The 13568-nt window shown below is 35.0% G+C and overlaps 2 protein-coding genes across 2 annotated transcripts; one reads left to right on the top strand and one right to left on the bottom strand.

Annotated features, from left to right (window-relative positions):
• The first annotated feature begins 1819 nt into the window (after positions 1-1819).
• LOC133852074 (DEAD-box ATP-dependent RNA helicase 51-like) lies at positions 1820-9391 on the top strand. Its single transcript, XM_062288747.1, has 13 exons — positions 1820-1978; positions 2226-2631; positions 2753-2938; positions 4100-4285; positions 4559-4642; positions 5451-5492; positions 5715-5786; positions 6196-6495; positions 7190-7228; positions 7334-7438; positions 7748-7816; positions 7903-8028; positions 8866-9391. The coding sequence occupies exons 2-13, from the start codon at positions 2248-2250 to the stop codon at positions 9046-9048; spliced, it is 1776 nt and encodes a 591-aa protein (XP_062144731.1). The 5' UTR covers positions 1820-1978; positions 2226-2247; the 3' UTR covers positions 9049-9391.
• A 1093-nt stretch (positions 9392-10484) lies between these two features.
• On the bottom strand, positions 10485-13267 carry LOC133852353 (piriformospora indica-insensitive protein 2-like). Its single transcript, XM_062289095.1, has 2 exons — positions 12771-13267; positions 10485-11787 (listed from the first exon to the last, which is right to left on the bottom strand). Exons 1-2 carry the CDS (start codon positions 12999-13001, stop codon positions 10573-10575), a joined length of 1446 nt encoding a protein of 481 aa, XP_062145079.1. The 5' UTR covers positions 13002-13267; the 3' UTR covers positions 10485-10572.
• Positions 13268-13568: the final 301 nt, after the last annotated feature.

The raw sequence follows: 13568 nt of genomic DNA, 5'->3' as shown, positions 1-13568 counted from the left end.
TAACTTAAAAATAGAGTTTTGGAGGAGAAAATGGTGGATTTTGGGTCTGAAAACAACTTGCACCGAGTGTAGGTAGCCAGGTAGGTGTCCGTGAAGTTTGTGCTGAAGAGAGCTTTTGCAATTGAGGCCATATGCATGATTTTAATGCTTGTAGTAAAAGTTATGTCGGATTTACTGTCACATGCACAAACCATAACATTTTGTTGGAACATAATTGGATGCCACATCAGCATGCTACGCCAGATTGCCATGCCACATTAGATAACACAAGCCAAATTCTTAAGTGACTGATAAAAGGATTTTTGTTTGAACGTGATTGAAAAGTTTCTATAAATACGAGTTTTTAGAGATGTGAAACTTCATGTTTTTCCCTTCATCATCTTCAAGCACCTAGAGAGAGATTTTACTATTTTAGAAAGTATTTGTGGAGAGAGGAAGAGGGGGAGGCTTGGAGAAGTCTAAAGAAGAGGAATGATGGTTAAGTTAACAGAGCTTATGATAATTACTCGCAATTGAATTTTTGATAAATTAATAAAAGATTAAAATCAGGGGTTTTTTATTTTTATTTTTTTTTTCTCATTTTTCCGAAAATGTTGTTTAAGGTTTAAATAGAGTACTGCTAGGATTTTAGAAAGGGAAAAATCCTAATTAATGATCATAATGTGTTACATACGGTTACGTGATACGAGGTTAAACGTGTTAGGAAGGAATTAAGCGAACCATGTAAGTAAATTTCTTTTATGATTAGTTAAATTTTAGTGCATGAGTCATGTAAGTAACCCCTCTCTTAGGCAACAAATTCATGTTACATTAAATATCTTTGATGTGCATATGGTAGAAAAGCGTGCAAGTATATTTTATCTCGGAATTTTTAGTTTTTTCTAGGGTTGGTAATTTGGACATGATATGTGAATTCGACACGAATACGACATGAATATATAGGGTTTGAGTTTAGGCTATAACCCGTTTATGACCCGTATGATATGTTTAGGATACGTTATGACACATTTTTTTACCAGATTAGTTAAACGGATTGACCCACCAACCCGTTTTGCCAAGTCTAGCTTTTTTCATAATTTTATTGAGAATATTTTTATTATTAGGGACATTGATAATTTTTTTTTGGTAATTTGATAGCACGTTGATTCAATTAAAAGTTTTAGAGTACATTCTCAATTGCATAGTAGTTTGACGGTAGACTTTACTCCATTTTTTTTTTAATTTTTTTTTTACCAATACTCTAAGTTTTAGAATACATTATCTCAGTTAAAAAATAAGAAAAAAATTTATTTATAATCTTTGATGTTTCATTACTTTTGTAATTAAGTACACAAATTTTAAAAAGTGTCAATTTAAGGTAATTATCTTTCAATTTCAATTATCAGTTAGAATTTTTCGTTATATCCTATCAAAAATTTTAAAATATCTTTAAAAAAAAAAAAAAATTTCAAAGATTCAGGCTTGGGTATTTTTAAAAATTCCGTTAAATTTTACCGACAACTAAATCCTTACAATTTTTTTTTATTATTTTTTTTTCTGTAAAAAATGGGTATTTTAAAATTTTTGACATGATTTAGCCAAAAATTCGAATGGAGAGTGAAAATTAAAAAAAATTGAAAGATGAATATGCTAAATTAATACTTCTTAAAATTTGAGTACTTACTTGTAAAAATAATAATAAATCCAGGGCTATAAGTGAAATTTTTCCGAAAAAACAATATTCTACTACCTGTGCTAGCTATATTTGTTTTCTTATTATTTTTCCAGCTTCCAGCGTTTTTTCGTTATTCCTTATTTTTGAGATTTTTATTAAGGGTAGTTTTGTCATTGCAACAAAAGTAACCCCTCTCTTCTCCAACTCTTAAACCCTAGCATCTGAGAAGCCGAGAGTACTGAGAGAGCCAAGCATTTCCCTTCTTCGCCATCGACAAGCGGTCGTTCAGAACTTATTGCACACTGCATATACTCTGCCACAGCCGTAAGCTCACTTTTATTTTTTTGGTTATTTTCTCATTTTCTTAGATCGACTATATTTGTATTGTCAATTTGTATTCTTTGGTTGGTTGCTGTGAAAGTAGAGGGAAAAAGATAGGAAAAGAAAATTTGAAACTAGATGTGTGGCTACAAATCCTAATGAAATATATAAATGGGAAAAATTATAAGTGGGTTTAATAGCTGCTGACTAAAACCCTAGAAATCATCTTCTTCCTTCGAACTACAAACAGGAAAACCGTAGAATCCGCCGCCATGGTCGAACAGGTAGAGCAAAACCATACCTCGCCTGAGGACGAAACGAAGAAGAAGCGCAAGAGGAATAGACATAAGAAGAATTCTACCGCCGCAGAGCAAGCGGATCCTCAGAAGCAAGAAGAAGAAGTGGCAGTTGAAAAAGGCGAGGAGGAGAAGAAATTGAAGAAGAAGAAGAAGAGGGAGGAGAAGGACGAGGAGGAGGGAGAGGGAGAGGATGGTGGTGGTGGTCGCGGTGAGGAATTGAAGGAGGAGGTGGCGAAGAAGAAAGTGAAGAGTGGTGGAGGGTTTGGAATTATGAGTACCGAGTCCTTTGAGTCTTTGGGATTATCTGAACCCACTTTCAAGGCTATTAAGGATATGGGATTTCAGCATATGACCCAGGTATAGTTCTTCTTTTCTCTAAGGATTTATTTTGAAACTTTTGTTCATTTTTTGGTTTATTTTGATTTTTTTACTTGTTTTGAAGATGCTTGATGAACTCCATCTCTATTTAAAAATGCAGATTCAAGCCAGAACAATCCCACCACTTTTGCTTGGCAAAGATGTTCTTGGAGCTGCAAGGACAGGTTCTGGTAAAACTCTTGCTTTTCTAATACCAGCTGTGGAGTTGTTACATCACATCCATTTTGCTCCTCGTAATGGAACGGGAGTGGTCATAATTTGCCCAACAAGGGAGCTTGCAATACAGGTAAAAGTACTAGGTCACTGCTGATAGTTAGAGCAATTTTCTCGCGATTAATATGCAATCTTACCTTCTCAGCTAAGATGCCAATACTGCATTTTCTAAATGAAGGTGGTTTTGTTCCTTTCAAATTCTAAAAAGTACCTCCTACTTAGCCAACACCGTTCTGATCAATAAGCCACAATTTCAATCCACATTCTGCAAAAAGGGAAAGAAAGGGCTTATTTACTGTAGTTGCTTGACAATTCTCATTTTGGTTGCACCAGTCATACCTTTTGTATTATCAAAGTGAAGATACTAAAAGTTTGATGGTTTTGCACAGAAACATAGGATTCACTTATGTAATTTTTTATTGATATAGTCAACTAACTCTTTTTTATTACCTATGAACCACAGAAGGCACCAATTTATATACTGAAATTTAATTACCTTGCAGAAAGAAACGGCTTAGTTGGTTGACTTGACCGGAATAATTATTGCATGTTGATATTTTGCTTCCATAGTGCTGATCGTGGAAGTTGTGAGCCTAATTCAATTTGGACTTGGTAATATCTTTGATTTTAAAAATCAACATATTAAAAGTTGTAAAGATGTGAAAAAATCAGATTGATGTTGTTAAATCAGCAGTTGTCCTAAAAGGTTATGCTAATAAAAATGGGTGAATTTAATCATTTAATTAATTTTTATCACTTTCTCATACGTTTGGGTTCAAGCTCTTCCTCAACAAGCGAGGCCCAACATGTGGAATATTTAACTGAAATGGGAGGTAAATTATTGAAGTAGGGTTTGAACTCAGATTATTACTCAAACTATGTTAAATCATTAATTTTCTTAAAAGCTTAAGCTAATAGAAAATTTTGAATTTAATAATTTATTTATATTCTACATATATAGTTGGGGAAGAAAATGGAAATTTGGGTCTAAAAAAGCTCGGTTCTTAAACAGTTTGCTTGTGATACTAATGAAAATTTGGAGTCACTTTTTTTTTTTTTGCATCTCGTACTGACCATTATGTTTGACATTATATTTGATGTGCAAAATGCAAATTAAGATTAGGAAACAGCCATGGAATTCACGCTTATTTGTGTTGTTACCTTCTAGGCTTCTACATTCCATTTTCATTCTTTGCTGGGTGATGCTGACTAATTCACCATTCAAATAATTCAGACCCATGCTGTGGCAAAAGACCTTCTCAAGTACCACTCTCAGACTCTTGGTTTGGTTATTGGTGGTTCAGCTAGAAGAGGAGAAGCAGAGCGTATTGTGAAAGGAGTGAATTTATTAGTAGGAACCCCTGGTCGACTTCTTGACCATCTGCAAAATACCAGGGGATTCATTTATAAAAACTTGAAGGTAATTTACACAAACAATTCTTAACACTATTTTTTTTTTTGGTGTTATCAGTAAAACTAATTATGTTGTATATTGTTGGTTTTAGATCTTTCGTTTTTCCTTCCAACTGTTTTTTAGGTATTCATGTCATTTACGCGATGCTGATTGCAGTCTTCGTTAAGAAATTTGCCAGGGGCCTCAGTTTTTAACATTATTTTTTTCTGAAGCTAAAGCTAGTTGTTCAATGCATATTAAGCTATATATGTTCTTTTCTTTTTAAACTTGAACTTGCAGTGCCTAATGATCGATGAAGCTGACAGGATACTGGAAGCGAACTTTGAGGAAGAAATGAAGCAGATTCTTAAGCTTCTACCAAAGGTAAACTAAATGGTAATCATATTTGTGTTTTATCATTGAGAGACTTAAGGCAGTTATTATATGGAAGTAAACAGGGTATGAAAGTTTAGTGTTGCGTCGAGTTTTCCCTAAATCTAACACTAAGGCCAGCCTGTATTTGGTTCTCAGATAGAAAAATGGAAAGGAAATGATAATGAAGAAAAAAATGACTTTTTCTGCTAGCATATTTATAATCCAATTTAGATTATTTTCTTTCCTTCCGTTGGCTACTTTCCAAGATCCTAGTGAGGGAAAGTATCATTATATATAAATGTGTTCTGAAAGGAGGTTGCATGAATTGGATGAGCAGACGTGGCCTTTAGAGCAATGTTAGCTGTAGTGCCAAAGTATGTCGATCAAATGCCCTAGTTATTAATGGTGTTGTTGCATTAACCAGGTTTTTGAACCTGTGTCTTGGACGATATAAGATGAGAACTTAGCTTCTTCATAATAGCTGTATATGATTGAAAGAACTGTCTCAACTAATGGTTTCAAATGTACTCTGCCCATTAGAGATTCCATCACTTCAACTTAATAGTTGGTTGTGTATGGTGGGTTAGATGCTAGGATATTGCCTAGTAATCAATCTCTACATCTATTGTGGAATTAATTTTCCTGGTATTCTGTCACCAGTAAGATCTTTGGATTTGGTTTGCAATGTATTTATTCGATCTGGAAATATACTCCTTTCAATTAATTATTTCGGTTTGTAATTTAAATTGCATATTGTATTGTGGGTGGTAGTATCCAAGAATTGTTAACTGATTGTGAGTTGCTACTCAATGTGCAGAATAGGCAATCGGCTTTATTTTCAGCCACCCAAACTAAGAAGGTTAGTGCACTGTATACAAACCTAATACTAGTTAATCTTTTTTCCTTTCCACTTTTCCATATTTCAAAAATTTTATGCTGTTTATCTTTTTTTTCATTTCAAATTTCCTTTTCTGTGTAGAAAATTCAGTATTAACATAATTTGCTCTTATTTTGTTTGTGTTTATGTATCAATAGTTTGATTTTGACCGGGATTCTAATGGTTTTTCTGGTAAATATGTAGGTTGAGGATCTTGCACGCTTATCATTTCAGACAGATCCTATCTTTATTGATGTGGATGATGGAAGAAATAAGGTAGAAATGTAGTAAAGTTTAATATATATAATTGTATTGAGCTTCATTACACACAAAAATAGCTGTTGTGACAGAGCTCTTCTATCAAATAGGAAAGAGGTGTATATAAGGAAAGAATAATTGCTATTGACGACATTACTGCTGCCACATCTTTTAAAGACCTTTTAACACTGATGTTATTGGATATCTGAGTATGAGACTATAGAAGCTTTAGAATTATGGCCCCTGGTAATATATTTTTTAAAGAGTGAGACCCTCTTAATATGGAGATGCAGTTAGTGCCATCCAAAGTCCACCATGTTCTGCTATACACTAGATTCCATTTATATTTATATATGCTCTAAATTACATTAGGTTGCTTGCTTTTCTACCTCACCTTTAAAATCTGACAAGGTCCTGGGTGTTATAGGTCACCAATGAAGGGCTGCAGCAAGGCTATTGTGTTGTGCCCAGTGCCAATAGATTTATTCTTCTGTATTCCTTCTTGAAGAGGAATATGTCAAAGAAAGTGATGGTCTTCTTCTCTTCATGTAACTCAGTCAAATTCCATTCTGAGCTGCTGAGATATATTCAGGTGGATTGCCTTGATATCCATGGAAAGCAAAAGCAGCTGAAAAGGACAACTACGTTTTTTAACTTCTGCAAAGCAGAGAAGGGAATCTTGCTATGTACTGATGTTGCTGCTCGTGGACTTGATATTCCTGACGTGGTATATTTCTTTTGTATACCAAGTGACGTTGGAATTATTGATCGCAGTTATGGTGCTTCTGTTTTTTTTTTTTTTCAATTATTTGCCATTATTTGTTGCTTTTCCCACTATTATTTTTATTATAATTACATGAAAAATTTATATTGGCCATATATAACTGAAAAACGCACACATAGATATACATAATGTGAGAGCATGACAAGAAAATCAGATGAGTAATGCTAGTTGCCACCTTTTTATCCGGATGGAAAGGTTTTTCCTTCGCAATGCTACTCGAACCCAGAATTATTATATAATTAATTTAATAGGTATACTCTACATTTCGTATTGCAATCCTTTTTCTTTTTGGTTCCTATGTAAACTAAAGTGTGCATTCTCAATGCACTTCACTGGACAATTACCAACCTACAGGGTGATGGGGGAAGAATTTGGGTTGGGATCTGCTATAAATATGCGTAAGCTTTTCTGGAAGTAGAACATTGTCTAGCTTTAAAATCTTGGACTTGGTTTGGTTGAAAGGGCCATCATTTAACAAATGGTGTTGCTGATACACCAAATGAAAAGTTCACAAAAGTCATCAGAACTGTCACTCTGTTGATACACATGGTATTATTTTCTTAAAACTATGTAACTTCAATAGTTAAGCCTAATGAATACTTATGGGATCTTCTCTTTTGTTTTTTTCTTCTGGTAGGACTGGATTGTGCAGTATGATCCTCCGGATGAACCCAAGGTGATTACCTCCCCTTCAATCTGACATATTTAAGATAATTGTTGTTTTGCATTCTGTTCATTTATGTTGAGTGTAATGTTTGATGGTTGGGGTTGCTGCTTTCAGGAATACATTCATAGGGTTGGCCGAACAGCTCGCGGGGAAGGTGCAAAAGGAAATGCGCTGCTTTTCCTTACTCCTGAAGAGTTGCAATTTCTTCGCTATCTGAAGGTCTAGTTTACTCACTGTATAAGAAAATGACAAATATCCTGGAAAACAAATTAGAGGCCATTGATCCCTATGTTAAATTGGACAACTTTAATAGGACATTAATAAACCCATTTCCTGTCCCTGTATAATTCTAGAGCATTCTATTGAAGTAACTATATTTCTTTGTGGTGAAATGTCATTGAATAAAGACGAGAAGGGATGAAATTGGTGGCTTATAGGTTTTTTCTTTTTCTTTTTTTTCCTCCATAATAAATTGTTGCCATGGTAGTTGCTTGTTCGGCATTCAAATTAATATGTATCCACTTTCAGGAAGCAAAAGTCCCTGTTAAAGAGTATGAATTTGATCAAAAGAAGCTGGCTAATGTGCAGTCTCACCTGGTACTTTTCTGCTTCTACATTATATGATCAATATCTTTTCTATATTAAACTGCAGGATTTAAATTGGACTATTTTGATAATTGCAGGAAAAGCTGGTAGCCAATAACTATTACTTGAACAAGTCGGCTAAAGATGCATACAGATCCTACATATTAGCATATAACTCTCACTCTATGAAAGAAATCTTTAATGTTCACCGGCTTGATCTGCAGGTACAAACCTTTTTCCTTGTTGAAAGGCATTTTCCGTCTTTTTAAATATCCTTGCAATCATGAAGTTTCGAAATAGAGTTCCCCCCCCCCCCCTTAATATAAGTGGTGGAATGGCTTGATTCCAAAAGTAATCAATTATGTATAATGTAGTGATGACAACAATTTTAGCGGGTGATGGTAAGAGTCCAAGTTTTGGGCAATTTTGTTCCTAATAACTAGCACCTAGCTGATTCAATTGGAGAATTTGGGTAGTTAATATCTAGTTCTAATTCTGGGAAAAAGGATCCTCTCAATTTAGGTTCAATTTGAGTGCGATCACTGGAGAATACATGGTCACTTGATCCTTCACAGACTATCACGAGTACACGGTGAAAGATGTCATATTTTGTTAATTTCTTGACGCATCCTTTTATAGTATGTTCATATGCATTTGAATCCAAATGGAGGGTTCCTGGGCCTTGAATGTTGGAAATACGATCCCTTCATCTTTGTGAACCTAAAATTTTAATTAAAAAGAAAAATTCATCAAAACAGATGAATGAGAGAATATCTGATTGTTCACATAAATAAATAATGACCCTACATCAACAACACTAATCAATACCTCACCTCATCCAAGGATTACAATAACGTCTCATCAATTTTTTTTTTTTTTTTTTTTGTGTGTGTGTGTGTACCTATATGCATAGTTCAGCTGGAGGTGTACCCTGTGAAACTGAATTTCAGCAAACTTGACATAAATGACTCTGAATTTATTTGCCAAATTGATGGATTTCATTAGGTTGTGGTATAATATGTAATATCCAATATAATGCTTGGTTTTTTTGATTTGGATAGGCTGTTGCTACTTCTTTCTGTTTTTCGAACCCACCAAAGGTGAATGTGAACATAGATAGTGGTGCCTCAAAGTTCAGAAGGAAAATGCGGAAAGTTGACGGAAAGCGACATGGTTTCAGTGAGAGCACCCCTTACGGAAGGCAGGGAGGTGGAGATGATAAGCGACAATTTGCGAGGCATTAGCAGAGTGGGGTCTGCACTGTGGCTCTTCAAGTGTTGAGCAAGTGAAGTGCGCCCCCCCCCACCCCCGCCCAATAGGCTACAAATTCCGTGAGCAGCAATTGAACTGAACATTCCAAATGCATCCAGCAGGAATTCCACCTATTTAGCCGTGGATACAGAAGGATGCAAAAAGATTGAGTGAACTAGGTTTTGGCTTGTAGGTTTTAGTGTATTCTTTTCATTTCTGATGTGGGAAAAGCAAACTCATGTACCAAAAAACATCTTGAAATACATTCAATTTTGATGTGGGGCCAAACTGATTCAGCAGGTCTAATATTTATGTTTTTTAAGTATTAGTGAGCTATTATTGTTTCAGAAAAACAAAAAAGAATTTTCACCGACTTATTCTTTCCATTAAAAGTTATAACTTTTACCATCTTTTTGTCAATCAAACCCATTTACTTGTGCCCCAAGTTAAGGTAAAAATGCGGCTGTGGCCGGCGATAAAGGGGGGCGGGCAGGGGCGTCTGCCCCTCCTAAATGTCTGAAAAAAAAAACATGTAATTTTTTAACCTAAATTTTATTATGTCCCTACAATAATGCCCGTATAAGGCTACAAGCTCTTACAAATTAAATTAAAACATTTATTCCAATATATTTGCTCAAGAAAAAAAAAAAAATTCAAGACAGCTTAGCCCAACGGCAACAGCACCCTTAAAAAAATGGAAGTTACCCTCAAATTTGGACCAATATTGAACTAAGCATTTTGAACTTGATGTGCTTAATCATCCAAAATTAAAAAACTTGTCTTCCATTGCGAAATTATGTCAAGGATTGATAGAGATAGGAAAATCAGAGACATACTATCTTATTGATAGATTGATTCGTCTTGTTTTGACTCTTCCAATATCTACAACAACTATCGAACGAGCGTTTTCATTATATTTTATTATTTTAATTTCGCCCCTACTAAGATAAATTTCAGGCTCCGCCACTGCGGCTGCTATAGAGAAATCCAGCAATCAGATTCTTCTTTAGAGCAATTTAAACCCATCAAAATTCAATCTTTTTAAATCTAAATCAATCTTTAAGCCTTCAGATTTAAAACCACCTTTTTTTTTTTCTTTTTCTTTTTCTTTTTCTCTTTCTTTTTTGTCGCTAGTTTTTGGTGAGTGAAACATTTCAAGAAATTGATGCAATCAAGTAGAGATCTTTTATATTTACTGGCTGCTACATTAATTTTAAACATAGGTCAGTCTAATAGTATGTCCAATAAACTGGATTGGGGGAGATTTTTCGAATTCAATTTAGTATTTTTGCTTCAGTAAAGTAGTTAACTGATTCCCCATAAAGGCATCCATATCTCACATGCAAATTGACACACAGCATTTTTAAAGATTGAGTTGAAAGAATTTTTTTCTGGAAAACTCTATCCTTTATAAAGTATATACATAGACTATATTGGAGTTGGCTGCAACTTGGGGACTACCATTGACATTTAAAACACTTTTTTCTTACTCAAGACAGTAGACAATTAATCCTATATCAGAGAAGCATGACAAAAATCCCGTGTACAATGAAAGCCCACCAGAATCCATCAAGCCCACAGCTTGAACCTCCCAAAGACGCCACCAAATGGGAATTCTGATTCCAATTTCCCTCACTGATCATCTTCGCATTTGGAACCCCATCAGAAAAACGAGTTTCTTGCTTACATGGTTTTACTCCATAAACAAAATTCCCTGTTTTCGACATTAATGCAGCTTGGTGACATAGATTCGGATTGCCCCAAGCTCCAAAACGCTTTCCCATTTTCCTATAAAACCCTTCTGAGAATTCCAGTTTCCCTGTCAAATTGTTTCCATAAACGTAAAGAGAACTAATACAAGGCAAAGATTCCAGCCTTGGAGACAGCCTTCCTGAGAGATTGTTGCTGTTAAGCCCTAAAAATCTCAGCCTTTTCATCTCTGTCATGGACTCCGGAATGTTCCCTGTCAAACCCATATCAGAAAGATTCAAATATTCCAACTCCTGCAGTTTTTCCCACTGGATTCCAATGAGATCCCCTCCGATTGGGTTGCTGGAAATCACCATCTCTTTCAAGGAAATCATTTCTTCAATCGACTGAGCCAAACCGCCAGAAAATTGATTGCTCCCAAGATCCAAAAGTGTGAGATTCCTTAGGCTTCTCATCTCAGTAGGCAGCTCTCCTTTCAACATATTGTTACTCAAATCCAGCTTTAGAAGTGAAGTCAAGTTTCCAAAAGTCACAGGCAATGCCCCAGATAGCTTATTCCTGCTTAAATCAAGTATTAAGAGCTCGACCAAGTCTCCAAAACTGTCCGGAATCCGACCCAAGAACCGGTTTCCGGCTAGGACTAGTCGCCTGAGCTTTACTAAATTGCCTATTTCTGGCGGCAGATCACCTGTCAATCCATTTTCTAGCATCACTAAAGATTGGAGATTTTTAAGGTGGCCAAAAGTGTTTGGAATTGTTCCAATTAGACCTGGGTTCGATCGAAACTCTAAGGATTCTAAGCTGTTTGTGAAGTTTTCCCAGTTTGAGGTGGGGATTCTTGCTGGGTTTCTGTGAGGTGAGAAGAAGCAGTTGAAGAATGAGAGAGTTCTTAGGTGCTTAAGCCTGAATAAGTGATGTGTGAATTCTGCTCTTCCCGTACACCGGAGAGAGTTGTCGTAAACCGGTCCGATGTTCAGTGCAGTGACATACCAAAATCCATCGTAAACATCACAAGACACTCCCTGTACAAGGTGGTCCGACATAAAGTTTCAAAAATGGAATAGTTCAGGCGACAAAAATAGAATATTTGCGTACATGTGCATGCATGAGCTCACCTATTTATCTACATAAATAGAATGTAAGTAATATGAGAAATATATTAAGATAGGGTCGAAACATGAATAAAAAAAATTAAATATTAAATTAATTTATAAAAATTTAAATTAGTATCCATTTGGTATTAACAAAAAAAAAAAAAAAACACATTAATAATTGGTTCTTAAAGTATTTCAATTTTCAACTCAAACACCTATCAAATGGAACTTAATGTTATACGTTAGCTATGCTACTTCAGTTTCTACATTGCTGCCCTTGCTGCGTTTAAAATTCTTTTACCTTGCTTCTGATGGCTATTGCTCATACCTAAATTTTTTAATGACAGATTTTGGGTTGTTGCTCCTGATGCGTTTGGACTGTTTAAAGTTTGGGTATAAAATGATTTTTGTTATCATAAGGCCAAATATCAAGCCTTTTTTTTTTTTTTTTGGCAGGGCCAAGCCTTTTTTATTTTGGCCTAAATATATAGATTTAGCTATTTATATACTCCAGTAAATAAAATTTTCAAGAGAGGGAAATATATATATAGGTCATAGTGATCAATTCCTGCCATCCTGGCCTCCCTCCGATCTTTGTTTATATACATAAATAGGTAAGATTATGTGACCAATCAAATGGTTGCACCAAATATCACTTGATGTAAAAAATGATATCATAATGTATTAAAAAAAGGGTGGTAATCATATAAAATATAACGAGTCCTAAAAATGGAACTGTAATTTTGCTAAATGGAGTAAAATCTAGGTGGTTGTACCAATTAATGCAATCCCATAAAAGTATTTGCTGAAAACCAAATTAATCAACAACTATATAGAAGGAAGAAAAGAAAAAACAAATAATTAATGGAAATTGTTGTTAATTATTAATTAATTAATTAATTAATTAGCACCTGTATTGGCGTCCACCCGCAAGGGTCTGGATAGAGATCGGAGCCATTCCAGGAGTTTCCGACAAACCCTTGAATAGCAGAATACAGAGCTTCTTGCTCTTGTTTCTTCATTGGAGCTACTGAACTACTACTCATGTCTTCTTCCTGCCCTTTACACAAAACAAACGAGCCCACAAACACAAATCGAAGAAACATTTCAAATGTCCAAACGGAATATTTCTTCATGGCCATGAATCCGATCGAGACAGATCACAGATATATATATAGATATATATAACAACTTGAAAGAAAATGATCACTGAATATGCATGGAAGGCCGGTCAGTCAAGAATTCTTCACAAACTGCAACAAAGTGCATGAGAGGAAAGAAAGCAACAAGATCGAATTCCAGACTGAAGAAGAGAAGGATCGAGCTGAAGAAGGGAGAGCTTTTCAATGAGGTTCCTTCACAGTGTTCACCATACGGCTCTAGCTCCAGGAGTTATGAGGCTGCATGTGCATTGGTACTTCTTTTGTGGTGGATATTATAGAGGGGATTAACATATTTAAAGGACTACACGACACGAGAAAGAAAGCTTCTTCTTGCCTTCTTATAAATGGCAACAGTTAATGGGTAAACTGTTATTATCAATAATTAAATGATTAAATTTATTCTTTTGCTATTGGCTTAAGTTTTTGAGACGGGTGTGAATTTCATATAGTATGTTTTAGAGTTAAAGGTTATAAGTACGAATTCTAACTCTAGAATTTACACATTATTTCAGTTAAATATTTCACTTGTTGAACTTCACTTGTCGA

The sequence above is a fragment of the Alnus glutinosa genome, chromosome 12 (assembly GCF_958979055.1).
Source record: "Alnus glutinosa chromosome 12, dhAlnGlut1.1, whole genome shotgun sequence".
Lineage (NCBI taxonomy): Eukaryota > Viridiplantae > Streptophyta > Magnoliopsida > Fagales > Betulaceae > Alnus > Alnus glutinosa.
The sequence above is the reverse complement of the archived record's forward strand: the minus strand, read 5'-3'. Positions and strand labels throughout refer to the sequence as shown.

Excerpts from the sequence above, each read along its gene's own strand:
- LOC133852074 (XM_062288747.1), top strand. The coding sequence starts at position 2,248 with ATGGTCGAACAGGTAGAGCAAAACCATACCTCGCCTGAGGACGAAACG. Across the intron at positions 2,632-2,752 it reads GATTTCAGCATATGACCCAG|ATTCAAGCCAGAACAATCCC; the intron begins GTATAGTTCTTC and ends TTAAAAATGCAG. Across the intron at positions 6,496-7,189 it reads GACTTGATATTCCTGACGTG|GACTGGATTGTGCAGTATGA; the intron begins GTATATTTCTTT and ends TTCTTCTGGTAG.
- LOC133852353 (XM_062289095.1), bottom strand. The coding sequence starts at position 13,001 with ATGGCCATGAAGAAATATTCCGTTTGGACATTTGAAATGTTTCTTCGA. Across the intron at positions 11,788-12,770 it reads GCGGGTGGACGCCAATACAG|GGAGTGTCTTGTGATGTTTA; the intron begins GTGCTAATTAAT and ends CACCTTGTACAG.